Source organism: Pristiophorus japonicus, chromosome 2, assembly GCF_044704955.1.
Source record: "Pristiophorus japonicus isolate sPriJap1 chromosome 2, sPriJap1.hap1, whole genome shotgun sequence".
NCBI classification, from domain to species: Eukaryota; Metazoa; Chordata; class Chondrichthyes; family Pristiophoridae; genus Pristiophorus; species Pristiophorus japonicus.
In genome coordinates this window covers 254,638,234-254,654,839 of record NC_091978.1, presented here as the reverse complement: position 1 = coordinate 254,654,839, position 16,606 = coordinate 254,638,234, and the positions used below count along the sequence as shown (strand labels likewise).

The following is a 16,606-nucleotide window of genomic DNA, read 5'->3' as shown; positions in this document are numbered from 1 at the left end:
CTCCACGTGTTGTGGATCAAAGGTTTAGTCGCGTAGGAGGACCCCTTAATTATTATAACTTTTAGGACAATCAGATCGGACTTAGTTCTTGTTTTATCGGGCTCAATTTGTATGCGGTCGGAGAAGGTGCCTAGATCGGAGATCTTACTGTCTCCAGGAGAGTGGGGCAACCTCCAATAACGTGGCAAAGTATATTTAATTGGACCGAAGGAGTTTAACTGTTAGTTCTCCCTACTTAATTCCAAGCTTGCCGCTCCGTCCGCTCCCTCCCCCGCCGACCCTGGCCCCGAGTGCCCTCCCAGTCCGCTCCCTGCCCAGAGCCCAGGCTGAATGGCCTCCGATTTACTTACCTGCGCCAATTTCTTTAACTCTCCGCAAGGGTTTTCTGGAGAGGCCGCATTAACTGGACTAAGCAGAAATGGAGTAATTATCAGCTGGCCAAAGTTCCCTAAATGGTCAGAATTGGCGTAGGTGGCTGGTTACGCCCCCTTTGGATGAAAAAAAAACTTACCTAAAAAAATCGTAACTAAATGAGTTACGTTGGTGCAAATTGATTGGGGAAAATGTGGATTTTTAAGTTAGGCCAGAAAAAGCAGCCTGCTCCAAAAAAACGGCGCAAATCATTGGGGAAAATTGAGCCCTAAATGCCAAAAACAAATTCTCACCTCCTTGAGCACAGCTCTGTTCCTGCCCAGTTTGTGTTGCTCGATACTCCTTCTCACGTGCATCTTTTCTACGAGCGTCAAATCATCTTTGAGGAGAGCCTGCAGCTCTCGCAGTTCTTCACTGTCACTACCTGCATGCAAACTAATAAAACATAAAAATTAAACCTCTTCTGCCTATAATAACAAAGATTTCCTGATAGCAACGTCAACTGAACAGAGATTAGTCGGAGAGAGAACAAAAACTGAAAGCTTACCCAATCCAAACACCGCCCGCCTGCCCCCCACACCCCCCCATGTGGCTGGCTGAGGTGTAGCATGCCACAGTGAGGAATTTCCCAGCCAATATCACGTACAATAGCCGGAAGTTATTCAACATGCTGTATATTTATTTATTGCTACACTCATTCAGATTACTACCAGGGGCACAATGCTACCAGTCGACAGAACTGATATTAATCTGTGGTCAATGTAATCTATTCCCGACCCACAGCAAAAATATTCTACTGTAATATAATTTCTTTCAGGACAAAAATAGGTTATAGCAATCCTGCTTACCTGTATGGTAAGATGGGTTTGGCAATCTTCCGAATGCTTCCAACTCTGATAAATCTATCGAATCCTAGTTCCAGAAGCCTAATTAAAATAAACAAACATCAATTTATTTTGCAACATAAAAATAATATCTTTGATTAAATGAGTATTAAAATGTATTTTGTACAGTTTTGCAATTGTTTTCAAGGGAACAGCACACCACCATTCAAGGAATGCAAAACCTCATCCCTGCGGTTATTTTCAGTGACCCTGCAAGAACTGAACACGTTTTATGGACTAAAATCAAAATTGCACCATTGTATGTACATGTAGCTGGATCAGTGTGTGTGCTCCCCACCAACGTTCCTGCTTAGGCTTTTCAATGGAAGAAACGCGCATGTGCGGAAATTTGAATGGGCCATGCAGCCAGTTAAAGAGACTGTGCACAAAACAAACATTTGAGGGAACCCTGCACCCTACCTGCAAGTTTTTGCACAGAAAAAAATTAGAGATGAAGTACTCAAATTTCAAACGTCATACTAAAACAGTTATCAAGCACAATGTTTTCCTTTTTGTAAAATAAAGCTTTAAGCTGCAAGTGGCAATGACATTAACTGAGAAAATGAGATGGTCCTGAGTTACTATGCCTAATAAGCGAAGAGCAGACTGACTCCATCGAAAGGGCATGTGATTCTTCTGAATTCTCATGGAAAAAGGCAGCACCGATAATACAATGCTATGGAACCACGGACAGGGACATTTGGGAATTTTCCTGATTTCCGATATGACCAGTCCACCGCGATGTACTCCCAGTAAAAATCAGATTTCTGGAGAAACAGCAGTGATAGAGCCCAAGAGATAGAAAATATACAGCCGGAGATGCAGTCCATAAATGTCCTTATTTAACCACTGAACTCCCAAAGCAGAACTGAAACGAAAGAGAAATTATTGGCAATTTTTTTCATCCAGCAAATGTCGTGCATTTGCCTATAACCCACGATTGAAGCATGTGGAGACTGAATGAATTGTATTTGTAGCCTAAAGCAGGCCAAGGAAATAACTACTTTTAAACTTCATTCCTGTACGGAAAGTAAAAGTTGATGATCAGAATAACTGAATAATCAGCTGGATGAGCCACGAGTTATAGAAACATAGAAAATAAGTAGGCCATTCGGCTCTTCGAGCCTGCACCACCATTCAATAAGATCATGGTTCATCATTCACCTCAGTACCCCTTTCCTGCTTTCCCTCCATATCCCTTGATCCCTTTAGCCATAAGGGCCATATCTAACTCCCTCTTGAATATATCCAACAAAATGGCATCTGCGGTAGAGAATTCCACAGGTTAACACCTCTCTCAGTGAAGAAGTTTCTCCTCATCTCAGTCCTAAATGGCTTACCCCTTATCCTTAGACTTTGTCTCCTGGTCCTGGACATCCCCAACATCGGGAACATTCTTCCTGCATCTAACCTGTCCAGTCCCTTCAGAATTTTATATGTTTCGATGAGATCCCCTCTCATCATTCTAAACTCCAGTGAATACAGGCCCAGTCAATCCAGTCTCTCCTCATATGTCAGTTGTGCCATCCCGGGAATCAGTCTGGTGAATCTTCGCTGCACTCTCTCAATAGCAAAAACGTCCTTCCTCAGATTAGGAGACTAAAACTGAACACAATATTCCAAGTGAGGCCTCAACAAGGCCCTGTACAACTGCAGTAAGACCTTCCTGCTCCTATACTCAAATCCTCTCGCTATGAAGGCCTGCTGTACCTGCATGCCAACTCTCAATGACTGATGTACCATGACACCCAAGTCTCGTTGCACCTCCCCTTTTCCTAATATGTCACCATTCAGATAATATTATGCCTTCCTGTTTTTGCCACCAAAGTGGATAACCTCACATTTATCCACATTATACTGCATCTGCCATGCATTTGCCCATTCACCTAACCTGACCAAGTCACCCTGCAGCCTCTGAGCGTCCTCCTCACAGCTCACGCCGCCACACAGCTTAGTGTCATCTGCAAACTTGGAGATATTACACTCAATTCCTTCATCTAAATCATTGATGTATATTGTAAATAGCTGGGGTCCCAGCACTGAGCCCTGCAGCAGCCCGCTAGTCACTGCCTGCCATTCTGAAAAGGACCCGTTTATCCCGACTCTCTGCTTCCTGTCTGCCAACCAGTTCTCTATCCACGTCAGTACATTACCCCCACAATGCCATGTACTTTAATTTTGCACACCAATTTCTTGTGTCGGACCTTGTCAAAAGCCTTTTGAAAGTCCAAATACACCACTTCCATTGGTTCTCCCTTGTCCACTCTACTGGTTACATCCTCAAAAAATTCTAGAAGATTTGTCAAGCATGATTTCCCCTTCATAAATCCATGCTGACTTGGACCGATCCTGTCACTGCTTTCCAAATGCGCTGCTATTTCATTTTTAATAATTGATTCCAACATTTTCCCCACCACTGATGTCAGGCTAACCGGTCTATAATTCCCCATTTTCTCTTTCCCTCCTTTTTTAAAAAGTGGTGTTACATTAGCTAACCTCCAGTCCATAGGATCCAGAGTCGATAGACTGTTGGAAAATAATCACCAATGTATCCACTATTTATAGGGCCACTTCCTTAAGTACTCTGGGATGCAGACTATCAGGCCCTGGGGATTTGTAGGTCATCAGTCCCATCAATTTCCCCAACACAATTTCCCGACTAATAAGGATTTCCTTCAGTTCCTCCTACTCACTAGACCCTCAGTCCCCTCGTATTTCCGGAAGGTTATTTGTGTCTTCCTTCGTGAAGATAGAACCAAAGTATTTGTTCAACTGGTCTGCCATTTCTTTATTCCCCATTATAAATTCACCTGATTCTGACTGCAAGGGACCTACGTTTGTTTTCACTAATCTTTTTCTCTTCACATATCTATAGAAGTTTTTGCAGTCAGTTTTTATGTTCCCGGCAAGCTTCCTCTCATACTCTATTTTCCCCCTCCTAATTAAACCCTTTGTCCTCCTCTGCTGAATTCTAAATTTCTCCCAGTCCTCAGGTTTGCTGCTTTTTCGGGCCCATTTATATGCCTCTTCCTTGGATTTAACACGATCCTTAATTTCCTTTGTTAGCCACGGTTGAGCTACCTTCCCCATTTTATTTTTACTCCAGACAGGGATGTACAATTGTTGAAGTTCATCCATGTGATCTTTAAATGTTTGCCATTGCCTATCCACCGTCAACCCTTTAAGTATCATTTGCCAGTCTATTCTAGCCAATTCACATCTCGAAGTTACCTTTCCTTAAGTTCAGGATCCTCGTCTCTGCATTAACTGTGTCACTCTCCATCTTAATAAAGAATTCTACCATATTATGGTCACTCTTCCCCAAGGGGCCTCGCACAACAAGATTGCTCATTAGTCCTTTCTCATTACATATCACCCAGTCTAGGATGGCCAGCCCTCTAGTTGGTTCCTCGATATATTGGTCTTGAAAACCATCCCAAATACACTCCAGGAAATCCTCCTCCACCGTATTGCTACCAGTTTGGTTAGCCCAATCTATATGTAGATTAAAGTCGCCCATGATAACTCCAGTACCTTTATTGCACGCATCCCTAATTTCTTGTTTGATGCTGTCCTCAAGCTCACTACTACTATTTGGTGGTCTGTACACAACTCCCACTTGCGTTTTCTGCCCTTTGGTATTCCGCAGCTTCACCCATAAGGATTTCACATCCTCCAAACTAATGTCCTTCCTTACTATTGCGTTAATTTCCTCTTTAACCAGCAACACTACCCCACCTCCTTTTCCTTTCTGTCTATCCTTCCTGAATGTTGAATACCCCTGGATGTTGTAGGACCACATCCCGTTTTTTACCTACATCGTTGGTACCTCTATGCACCACGACAACTGGCTGTTCACCCTCCCCCTCCAAAATGTCCTGCAGCCGCTCAGAGACATCCTTGACCCTTGCACCAGGGAGGCAACATACCATCCTGGAGTCTCGATTGCAGCCGCAGAAACATGTATCTATTCCCCTTACAATAGAATCGCTACCACTATAGCTCTCCCACTCTTTTTCCTGCCCTCCTGCGCAGCAGAGCCACCCATGGTGCCATGAACTGGGATGCTGCTGCCCTCCCCTGATGAGTCATACCCCCCAATAGTACCCAAAACGGTGCATCAGTTTTGGAGGGAGATGACCGCAGGGGACTCCTGCACTACCTTCCTTCCACTGCTCTTCCTGCTGGTCACCCATTCTCTATCTGCGGTGTGTCCAACTCACTAAACGTGCTATTCGTGACATCCTCAGCATCGCAGATGCTCCAGAGTGAATCCATGTGCAGCTCCAGTGCCGCAATTCAGTCTGTCAGGTGCTGCAGCAGGATACACTTCCTGCACATGTAGTCGGCAGGGACACTGGAAGCATCCGAGTTCCACATAGCACAAGAGGAACATGACACGTGTCCAAGCTCTCCTGCCATGACTTAACCCTTAGATTAACTTAATTTGGCAAAAATGATAAAGGTTACCTACTGCTAAAGGAAAAGGAAAAAAGAAAAACTACTCACCAATCACCAGCCAATCACTTACCCCCTTGGCTGTGACATCACCCTTTGATTTCTTTCTACTTCTTTTTTGCCTTCGCTCCCTGCATCAGCTGGCCTCCTCCTCAATGCTGCCACCGCTACCCGACTGATGGGCCTTTTATAGGCCTCCCGACTCACCGTGCCGCCTCCTCCTCGACTTATGGGCCTTTTATAGGCCTCCCGACTCACCGCGCCGCCTCCTCCTCGACGCATATCTAGCTGCTGCCATATCCTCAGATCAATAAGAAGGCTGCATGAACAGTATGCTCAATAAATATATTCTCTCTGATCAAACAGTACATATTTTTCCCACAGGTCTGCAAGTAAAAGGAAGTAACAACAGAAGAGTCATCATATAGACCAGGTGAGCTGTGAAAGGAGTCAGCAACAGATGTTGAGAAGATGAATGAATGAATGCCTCAGGCACATCCTCAAAACACTTCACATGGCACTGTTTGTTGTCACTCAAGCTGTTAACTGCGTACTAAAACACACCAGGAGTATAGGATTCCAGTTTTTTATAAGTTCTTAATTCTTTTTTGTCGTCAACTAATTATTTCTATCCTTTACAGAACCATATTGGTAAACTATTATAGAATCTTTGCGTTCTTTTCAAAGTTGCATTGTCAAGTCTACTCCGTCACATTACTCCTCACATCCACTTACCTTGCAAGTGCACCCATCATTCTCTTTCTATACACTTGCTCACATCCCCATCTATTCATCCACCACTGCCTCTCCCTGATGGTCACTCTCACCAAATGCACTCCATCCATTGGGTTAACACATGCCATTGCAGTCACTCATAGGTCTGTTATTTCCCTTGTCGCAAAATAAAGCACAAAACAGAAAGCAGAGGGAGAGAACCGGAGTTGGTCTTCCACAGATTTCATAATTAACAAATGCAGAGAAGGAAGCACTGGAGATCAGTGGTGTTTTGGCATCCCTGACCATCAGAGAAGGGAGATGGGGACCTTCCAGCTACGTGGTTACAGAATCAAATATCAGCGACCCACATGTCATACAACATTCAGTCAGGTTGCAGTGAATGAAATGTCATCATCTTCATAATGCTAAGTAGCAACATTCTTATCTTGCCAGTACTAATTCACATCTTTTCTCCCTGCCAGGGCTTTAACGTGTACAGCACCAATTGGTGGAGCTCCCAGAAAATGAATCGTTCGAGGAGCTGAGGTACATAGAAACATACAAAATAGGTGCAGGAGTAGGCCATTTGGCCCTTCGAGCCTGCACCACCATTCAATAAGATCATGGCTGATCATTCACCTCAGTACCCCTTTCCTGCTTTCTCTCCATACTCCTTGATCGCTTTGGCCGTCAGGGCCATATCTAACTCCCTCTTGAGTATATCTAACAAATTGACAACAACTCTCTGCAGTACAGAATTCCACAGGTTAACAACTCTGAGTGAAGAAGTTTCTCCTCATCGATTCTAAATGGCTTACCCCTTATCCTTAGACTGTGACCCCTGGCTCTGGACTTCCCCAAACAACGGGAACATTCTGCCTGCATCTAACCTGTCCAGTCCCATCAGAATTTTATATGTTTCTATGAGATCAACTCTCATTCTTGTAAACTCCAGTGAATACAGGCCCAGTCGATCCAGTCTCTCCTCATATATCAGTCCGCCGTCCTGGGAATCAGTCTGGTGAACCTTCGCTGCACTCCCTCAATAGCAAGAATGTCCTTCCTCAGATTAGGAGACCAAAACTGAACACAATATTCCAAGTTGCGGCCTCACCAACTGCATTAAGACCTCCCTGCTCCTATTCTCAAATCCTCTCGCTATGAAGGCCAACATAATATTTGCCTTCTTCAGCGTCTGCTGCACCTGCATGCCAACTTTCAATGACTGATGTACCATGACACCCAGGTCTCTTTGCATCTCCCCTTTTCCTAATCTGCCGCCATTCAAATAATATTATGCCTTTATGTTTTTGCCACCAAAGTGGATAACCTCACAGTTATCTACGTTATATTGTATCTGCCATGCATTTGCCCACTCACCTAACCTGTCCAAGTCACCCTGCAGCCTCTTAGCATCCTCCTCACAGCTCACACCGCCACCCAGCTTAATGTCATCTACAAACTTGGAGCTAGTACACTTCATTCCTTCATCTAAATCATTGATGTATATTGCAAATAGCTGGGGTCCTAGCACCGAGCCCTGTGGCACCCCACTAGTCACTGCCTGCCATTCTGAGAAGGGCCCGTTTATCCCTACTCTCTGCTTCCTGTCTGCCAACCAGTTCTCTATCCACATCAATTCATTACCCCCAATATCATGTGCTTTAATTTGCAACTCTTACGTGGGACCTTGTCAAAAAGCCTTTTGAAAGTCCAAATACACCACATCCACTGGTTCTCCCTTGTCCACTCTACTGGTTACATCCTCAAAGAATTCGAGTAGATTTGTCAAGCATGATTTCCCTTTCATAAATCCATGCTGATTTGGACCAATCCTGTTTCTGCTTTCCAAATGCGCTGCTATTTCATCTTTAATAATTGATTCCAACATTTTTCCCACTACCGATGTCAGGTTAACCGGTCTATAATTACCCGTTTTCTCTCTCCCTCCTTTTTAAAAAAGTGGTGTTACATTAGCTACCCTCCAGTCCATAGGAACTGATCCAGAGTCGATAGACTGTTGGAAAATGATCACCAATGCATCCCCGATTTCGAGGGCCACTTCCTTAAGTACTCTGGGATGCAGACTATCAGGCCCTGGGGATTTATCGGCCTTCAATCCCATCAATTTCCCTAACACAATTTCCTGACTAATAAGTTTTTCCTTCAGTTCCTCCTTCTCGCTAGACCCTCGGACCCCTAGTATTCCCAGAAGGTTATATGTTTCTTCCTTCGTGAAGGCAGAACCAAAGTATTTGTTCAATTGGTCTGCCATTTCTTTGTTCCCCATTATAAATTCACCTGATTCTGACTGCAAGGGACCTACATTTGTCTTCACTAATCTTTTTCTCTTCACATATCTATAGAAGCTTTTGCAGTCAGTTTTTATGTTCCCATTAAGCTTCCTCTCTTACTCTATTTTCCCCCTCCTAATTAAACCCTTTGTCCTCCTCTGCTGAATTCTAAATTTCTCCCAGTCCTCAGGTTTGCTGCTTTTTCAGGCCAATTTATATGCCTCTTCCTTGGATTTAACACTGTCCCTAATTTCCCTTGTTAGCCACGGTTGAGCTACTTTCCCCGTTTTATTTTTACTCCAGACAGGGATGTACAATTGTTGAAGTTCATCCATGTGATCTTTAAATGTTTGCCATTGCCTATCCACCATCAACCCTTTAAGTATAATTCGCCAGTCTATTCTAGCCAATTCATGTCTCATATCATCGAAGTTACTTTTCCTTAAGTTCAGGACCCTAGTCTCTGAATTAACTGTGTCACTCTCCATCTTAATAAAGAATTCAACCATATTATGGTCACTCTTCCCCAAGGGGCCTCGCACAACAAGATTGCTAATTAGTCCTTTCTCATTACACATCACCCAGTCTAGGATGACCAGCCCTCTAGTTGGTTCCTCGACATATTGGTCTAGAAAACCATCCCTAATAAACTCCAGAAAATCCTCCTCCACCGTATTGCTACCAGTTTGGTTAACCCAATCTATATGTAGATTAAAGTCGCCCATGATAACCGCTGTACCTTTATTGCACGCATCTCTAATTTCTTGTTTGATGCTGTACCCAACCTCATTACTACTGTTTGGTGGTCTGTACACAACTCCCACTAGCATTTTCTGCCCTTTGGTATTCCGCAGCTCCACCCATACAGATTCCACATCATCCAAGCTACTGTCCTTCCTTACTATTGCGTTAATTTCCTCTTTAACCAGCAACGCTACCCCACCTCCTTTTCCTTTCTGTCTATCCTTCCTGAATGTTGAATACCCCTGGATGTTGAGTTCCCAGCCTTGGTCATCCTGGAGCCATGTCTCCGTAATCCCAATTATATCATATTCGTTAATTGCTACCTGTGCAGTTAATTCGTCACCAAGTTCAAGGCACAGATGCTGTACCCGGGTGCTGGTGATAAAGAATCATTGAGCGGCAGCAGAAAATCTGCAATATACTGGCAAGACTTTCACGTACACTGTCCATGCAAAGGGGATGGAGTATAAATGCAGGGAAGTCTTGCTTCAGTTGTGCAGGATATTGGTGAGGCCATACTGGAAGACTGCGTGCAGTTTCTGGTTTCCATATTTACAAAAGGATATACTTGCTTTGGAGGCAATTCAGAGAAGGTTCACAAGGTTGACAAGGTTGATTCCGGAGATGAGGGGGATTGACTTATGAAGAAAGGTTGCGCAGGTTGGGCCTCTACTCATTGTAATTCAGAAGAATGAGAGGTGATCTTATCGAAACGTATAAGATTATGAGGGGGCTTGACAAGGTGGATGCAGAGAGGATGTTTCCACTGATAGGGGAGACTAGAACTAGAGGACATAATCTTAGAATAAGGGGCCGCCCATTTAAAGCTGAGATGAGGAGAAATTTCTTCTGAGGATTGTGGATCTGTGGAATTCACTGCCTCAGAGAGCTGTGGAAGTTGGGACATTCAATAAATTTCAGACAGAAATAAACGATAAGGGAATAAGGGGTTATGGAGAGTGGACAGGGAAGTGGACCCAAGTCCATGATCGGATCAGTCATGATCATATTAAATGGCGGCGCAGGCTCGAGGAGCCGTATGGCCTACTCCTGCTCCTATTTCTTATGTTTTTATGTTTATGATTGCAGAGCGAATGAAGGCATCCAGCTCAAGCATGAGAGGGTTGATATTGCAGGGCATTGCGAGGATGTCTTCTTCCATGGATGGAGTGGGCAACTCAGTGGAACATTGATCACGGCAATCACACGAGTCCACGCAGGCCGTGACCATGGTCTTGCAGACTCTGGTACCTTAAATAGGATGACAGACACCTCAGCCTTGGCTTTATAGCACATCACTGATCTACACCAAGCTGCTCTCCAGCAAAATGGTAGGAGTGAAGTGTGGCTAGCCCATGAGAGGGATGATGGCGAGAGGGGACATGGAAGTGGGAACTCCACTCAAAGCACTTCCACTTCTCACCCGCTGCAACCCCCCTATCTCAGTCAGTACCCAACATGCTGCCTTCTCTCCCAATGGCCGAGTCTGCCCCTGCACAGGTACAGGTGGAGCAGTCTTTGGCTGGGCCCTCATGGGCTTCAACATCCAGAGATCGTCGGCCAAGTGTCTTTCAACAGTCAGGGCAGCCTGTCTCTACCTCTGCTCAAGCCACATGGGTTGCACCACATAGGAGCCATAGGAAAAGGAAGGTCAAAGCTTTGTAATTCACCAAGAGTATGCACACAGGTGTATGAGAAAATGTTAATTTAAAGTTTCCATTGTTTAGTACAATCACATAAAATGGATTAGTTTGCACCACTTTCCTGTGTTGTCCATTCTTGGTTGCTGGGTGGCAATTCGCCTTTTCGGTTGCTTGTTGATGACTGGGAAGGCATGAATTGATGGGAACAATGAGGGGATGTGCAATAGGTGGTTCGTTGGCTGTAGGACTGCTTTGCGTCAGTGGGATGAGAGGAGTTGTTGGATGTGATTTTTCACATCGGTCCAGTGGTGGAAACTAACTGAATCTTACAGCTATAAGGAATCCCTGACACCCCGGGCAGAAATATGAGCGGCTGGTGCTGCACTGGGGTCGCCATCTTCCTCCTTGGATTCGTCTACAGACAATGTGTGCTCAGCCCTTTGTTCCTCCTACAGCTCCAATCTTTGATGCTGCGCAGTTTTGTGCAGAGCGTAGCAGACCACAATCATTCTGGAGACCCTGACTGGCCAGTACTGAAGGGCGCCTCCAGATCTGTCCAGGCATCTAAAGCGCATCTTGAGCATGTCGATTACTTGCACAATGACACATCTGGTTGTCATCTGGATTTCGTTGCAAAAGAAAGTGAAAGACTTGTATTTATATAGTGCCTTTCACCACCTCAGGACGTCCCAAAGCACTTTACAGCCAATGAAGTACTTCTGAAGTGTAGTCACTGTTGTAATGCAGGAAACATGGCAGCCAATTTGCGCACAGCAACCCCCACAAAAAGCAATGTGATAATGACCAGATAATTTGTTTTTAGTGATGCTGATTGAAGGATAAACACCACTGCTCTTCTTCGAAATAGTGCCATGGGATCTTTTACGTCCACTTGAGACAGTAGACAGGATCTTGGTTTAACATCGCAACCGCAAGACGGCATCTCTGTCAGTGCAGAACTCCTTCAGTACTGCCTAGATTTTTGTGTTCAAGTCTCGCTCTTCGGCTTCATTGGTTGGTTTCTCCTTTGTGTCACCAGCCAAATTTGAAGGATGTATCCTTTGTCACCTATCAGCTACTCCTCAAGTCTGCTTGCAGGTCTAAAGAGGTCGAGGAGCTTGCATAGCCACAAAATGAAAGCATTATGGTAGCTCCATGAGAATTTTGAGCACACCTGCATAATTCTTTTCTTGTGGTTGCACACCAGCTAAGCATTGATGGAATTGGAACCCCTTGCAGTTTAAGAATACTCCTGGCTGATCTGGGGGGGTGCCAGTTGCCACATGTGTAGTCGATGACATCCTGCACGTGCAGGAAGCCAGCCAGAAACACAAACCGAGCGCCTGCTCATTCTGACGAGTGTCATCACAGGTAAAGTTAACATAATTGCCGGCCCTGGCAAACAACCAGTGACCTGCCTTATACATTTATGTGCAGCCAACTGGGTGATCCTGGATATGTCTCGGCAGCACCCTGGAAAGATCCGGAGGCATAAAAGTTGAGAGCAATGGTCACTTTCACAGCCACAAGGCATAGCCACCTGGTCCTCTTCTTCTAGGAGGCTGTAAATGTCTGCCACCACCTGATGCAACAATCTCTGTAGCACTATTCTTCCAAGAGGTCAAGGAAGCTGAGCCTTTGCCTCAAAGCTGTTACGCGGGAAGCACCTCCTGAGCTCGACCGCTCTGCTGCTCCCCTCTCTGCTGATTACCGTAGGTATCTCCACAGCAGTCTGTTGCTGCTGCTGATGGTCATCTGATCTATGGCGCCAACCATCCTGATCACAATACCTCCAAAGTGCAGAAATTAGTCTCTCACCACAAGTATTCTCAACAAACTCTTTCCCAGTGTTAAGCAAGGAAGCAGCCGTGAGCACTGAGTATTTATTGCTATATTTGCCTGACTTTTAATGAATCCCATGAAATGCCATTCTCATCTCCCTTTGGTTTCAATGGCAAGTTTCAGGAACCCCAGGAAATCCATGTATGCACCGTTAAATTTAAATACCGGTTAAAATATCGTTGCAATTCAGTGACTTACATATTCAAATCACTAATCCGCCTCTCCAGATTGGGTTATACACATGCAGCCGAATGCGCCAGAATTAAACAAGATAGTAAACATTATGATAAAGGTAAATCTGGAAAATTACTTTAAACTAAAATTGTAAGAATAGAACAAGGGGACACAGGTCCAAACTAGTAAAAGCCAAATTTAGGACTGGTATCAGGAAATTCGTTTTCATGCACTGGATGATCAATTCACGAAATGGACTTCTTGATAGGCTGGTGGCAAACAAGCCTATTCATGTCCTCACCCAGCTGCCAGATTCATGCACTTCCAGCAGGGTGGGTTGTTCAATTGCAGTAAGAAGAGGAACAGTGGGCAATTTTTCCCCCTTATTAGTTTGGAAATAATTTTACTACCTCATTGGCTATTAGCAATCTATGAACCGGAGACCTGTCCAGTCTGTTGGGTTCAATGCCACCCTATGTGGTGTACTTACCACCAATCCAATGGGAAGCATTAGGAAAGGTACTTATAAGTCAAATTAAATAATTGTAAAAACAGTTCCACATTTGGTATGTCACATTGAAATGTCACTCACCCAAGCAGTACTCTATCCACAGCAACATTAGTAGAGGCAGAGATGAGAAGTTTCCATGGAGCCTGCCTGGTACCCTCAGCTGCTTCACTTTCTTCAAAAAGATGAACAAGAAATAAAACCATAACAGCCAACAGGTAGCTCTTCCCAGCTCCATAGACACCTGATTAGAAAGGTCACAAAAATAAATACCTACTGTGACATTTTCAGATGAAAAAGCAAATAAATATTTTGTGTGTAATTCTTTCTTTAAAAACACAGAAATAGCAATTATTAGAAAGGTGTGAGGAGACACAACTTAATTGCAATAATCACCCTGAATCCAGGATATCAAAGTAGGAATGTAAGTGAATGCAATGACTATGGCAGAAACATAAATGGAAATGGACACTTGAGGACAATGCATTGTTCCACAGAGCAGATCAGCATAGACAGTGGGCCAGAATTTACTATAAAAATAATGGTGAGTCTAAGTGAGCAGTTACTTATGCACACATTGGACAGCAACTTCAGGCGAACACAGATGTGCTGCTAATTGTAAAAATCTGGAAATTGCCATCTGAAATGTGCCTCTCCTCTGTAAGCTGCACGAAAGCAGCATCTCACCGTCTGTCTCCCCATTCCAATGTATTGAAGGGTGTGAGTTCCTGTACTGATGTTGTAGATATAGACTAAACTCACCATGGAAAGTAAGAGTTTGACCATTTCAGTTTAAGTACCCTTTTTAATAACCTGTTTCGCACTGAAAATTCACTTTTGCAAGTGCGGAGTCACATTCCTTCAGCTTTTAACTGATGTTAGAGATTTTAAAAACTTTTTCTTTCTCTCATAATCCAATTTTTCCCTCTCTTAATTTCACTTTCTGTACCCGATTTGACATTTAATTCACTATTCAAACGAACACTTCCAGTTTCAGACCCTTTGCTGCTCATTAACAATTCTTCAATCCGATTTGTTAAGGAAACACTGTTCACACAGGTCCCAGATGTTCTGTAGAGGGCGCTGCACCATTTTAATCTCCAACTAACAGCAACTTCCAGTGCAAAGTCTCATGGAGATTAAAGGGCAAGGGCAAGTCTAACGAACGGCGGGTGCTGTTCATTCGCCGGCTCAGTAAATTCTGTCCCAATGTGGATCTGCCCAAAAATTATTTCAGAAAGGATGGATATCCTGGTTGAGTTGGATAGGCAGTCTTTCTGTGGTATTTAGAGCATATTAAATTAAGATACATTGAACATAAAAGTTTAAAAATGGTGATGGAGGAAAAAAGAGGAACAGGAACAAAACATTTTAAAGGAGCACTTATATGTTTTTACCGTGTATGACTGTGACTGGCAGAATGAGATCCTGGGGGCTCTCGCCCTTAGCCATCATTATAGCTACTTGTCTGAATGCAGCTGCCTGATCTGTATTCAGGTGAAACTTCTGTATCATTTCCGTCGCCAATGCAACTGCCCTTTCTTTGCACAACAATCCAGTTAATACCACTGGCATTGTTAACGCAGGAGAAACAAATCTTCCTCTTGCAGACCTGACAATTGCTTCATCATTACAAGGACTACAGATTGAAAGAAATATCAGTTTTTTTAAAGGATAAAATAGATTTTTAGTTAACAATACAGAATCATGGCTTTTGAAAATGTAACAAACTAAAACTTGCAACTTTTTAATATGATTAATGTTTAATACAAACACAGATTACCAGTAAGCAACTATTTATTTCCAATATGATGAGCTACGAGATTGATTTTAACCCTTCTTCAACTTGCGATAAAAAGAAAATAAACAAAAAAGGCACAATATAATTTCTTTGTTCTGTAGTCGACATTTTATGCAAGAGTGCTCTGCAGTATCATGGGAATCAAACAGGAGAAAAATAGTTTAAGCTATTCTCTGGGCACTGACATTCCACCTTAATGAAAGTAAAAGCAAGCCAAGGTTATATGGTAATGTGTGTTCAATTTAAGTACTGCAACCTAGTTTCCTCTGACAAATGTGTGCTTTTGTATGACTGCTAGAAAAACTAAATTAATTAAACATAGACTCATTATGCAGGTTTCTATCAGGCCAGAATTTTAGCCAATTAAATTCTATTTAATCCTTTCCTTTATCACCTTACTTCAATTATAGCTGTTTATTTACCAGAAAACCTCAGTTTTGTTTTTAACAAAAAATATAATTTGCTCTATGTGGAAGTGTTAATGGTGCAAGCTCTTCGTACACAGTACCAGTGTCCTTCACACACTAGACACAAACATGAGCATTACCGTTATTATCTACCAGATAGGATAGGGAGTGTCCGCGTGATTCAGTTGGTAAATAAACTGCTCAGTGAGTAGCTGAGCTATACAGACTAGAAAAGTCTCTGGTATGACACCCCCGGTCAGTAGTGAATTAGATGGTCTAAGCCAGGTTGTCAGTTGAGGCACTACAATTGGTCTCAGTATCCTTGGGTTGGGGAGGGGTAAAAAGAGCAGCCCGGGTTCCTGCTTCAGATTGCTATCTAGCGGCTCTCCTGCTTGAAAATGCGCATGCTGTTTGAGACAAGATGGGGTAGAATTTCCGATGGCAACTTCGGTACAAGATTGGTGGAAACCCCAAAGAAATGGTGGAAACCCCCAAAGTTATTTAAGGAGATCAGGAGAATTCTTGCAGAAATTCTACCCTCGTGCTTTGACATGATGTTCTCCCAATCCGCCTCCCTCCATCACTCACATATGAAGAATGTCTACGAGGACAGCCACTATTTGCGACACCAGAAGTCAATGGTTTTAGGTAAGAAGGGGAGAAAAAAGTACAACAAAACCCATAAACACAGTATTGCCAACCCCACTGCCTCATAAATCAGGAGACGAACTCTTAAAAATCAAGAGATTTGGTATATAAATC

General features: G+C 43.5%; 1 protein-coding gene across 7 annotated transcripts in view; it reads right to left on the bottom strand.

Annotated features, from left to right (window-relative positions):
• The window catches only part of LOC139245559 (5'-3' DNA helicase ZGRF1-like), a 153,041-nt gene that overhangs the window by 56,969 nt on the left and 79,466 nt on the right, over positions 1-16,606 (bottom strand). For all 7 annotated transcript variants that reach the window (XM_070871204.1, XM_070871194.1, XM_070871181.1 and 4 more), the window contains 4 exons: positions 15,034-15,275; positions 13,721-13,880; positions 1,221-1,298; positions 666-807 (listed from right to left, as the gene is read on the bottom strand). In XM_070871204.1, coding sequence (XP_070727305.1) covers positions 666-807; positions 1,221-1,298; positions 13,721-13,880; positions 15,034-15,275 — 622 coding nt within the window. The remainder of the gene's footprint in view (positions 1-665; positions 808-1,220; positions 1,299-13,720; positions 13,881-15,033; positions 15,276-16,606) is intronic.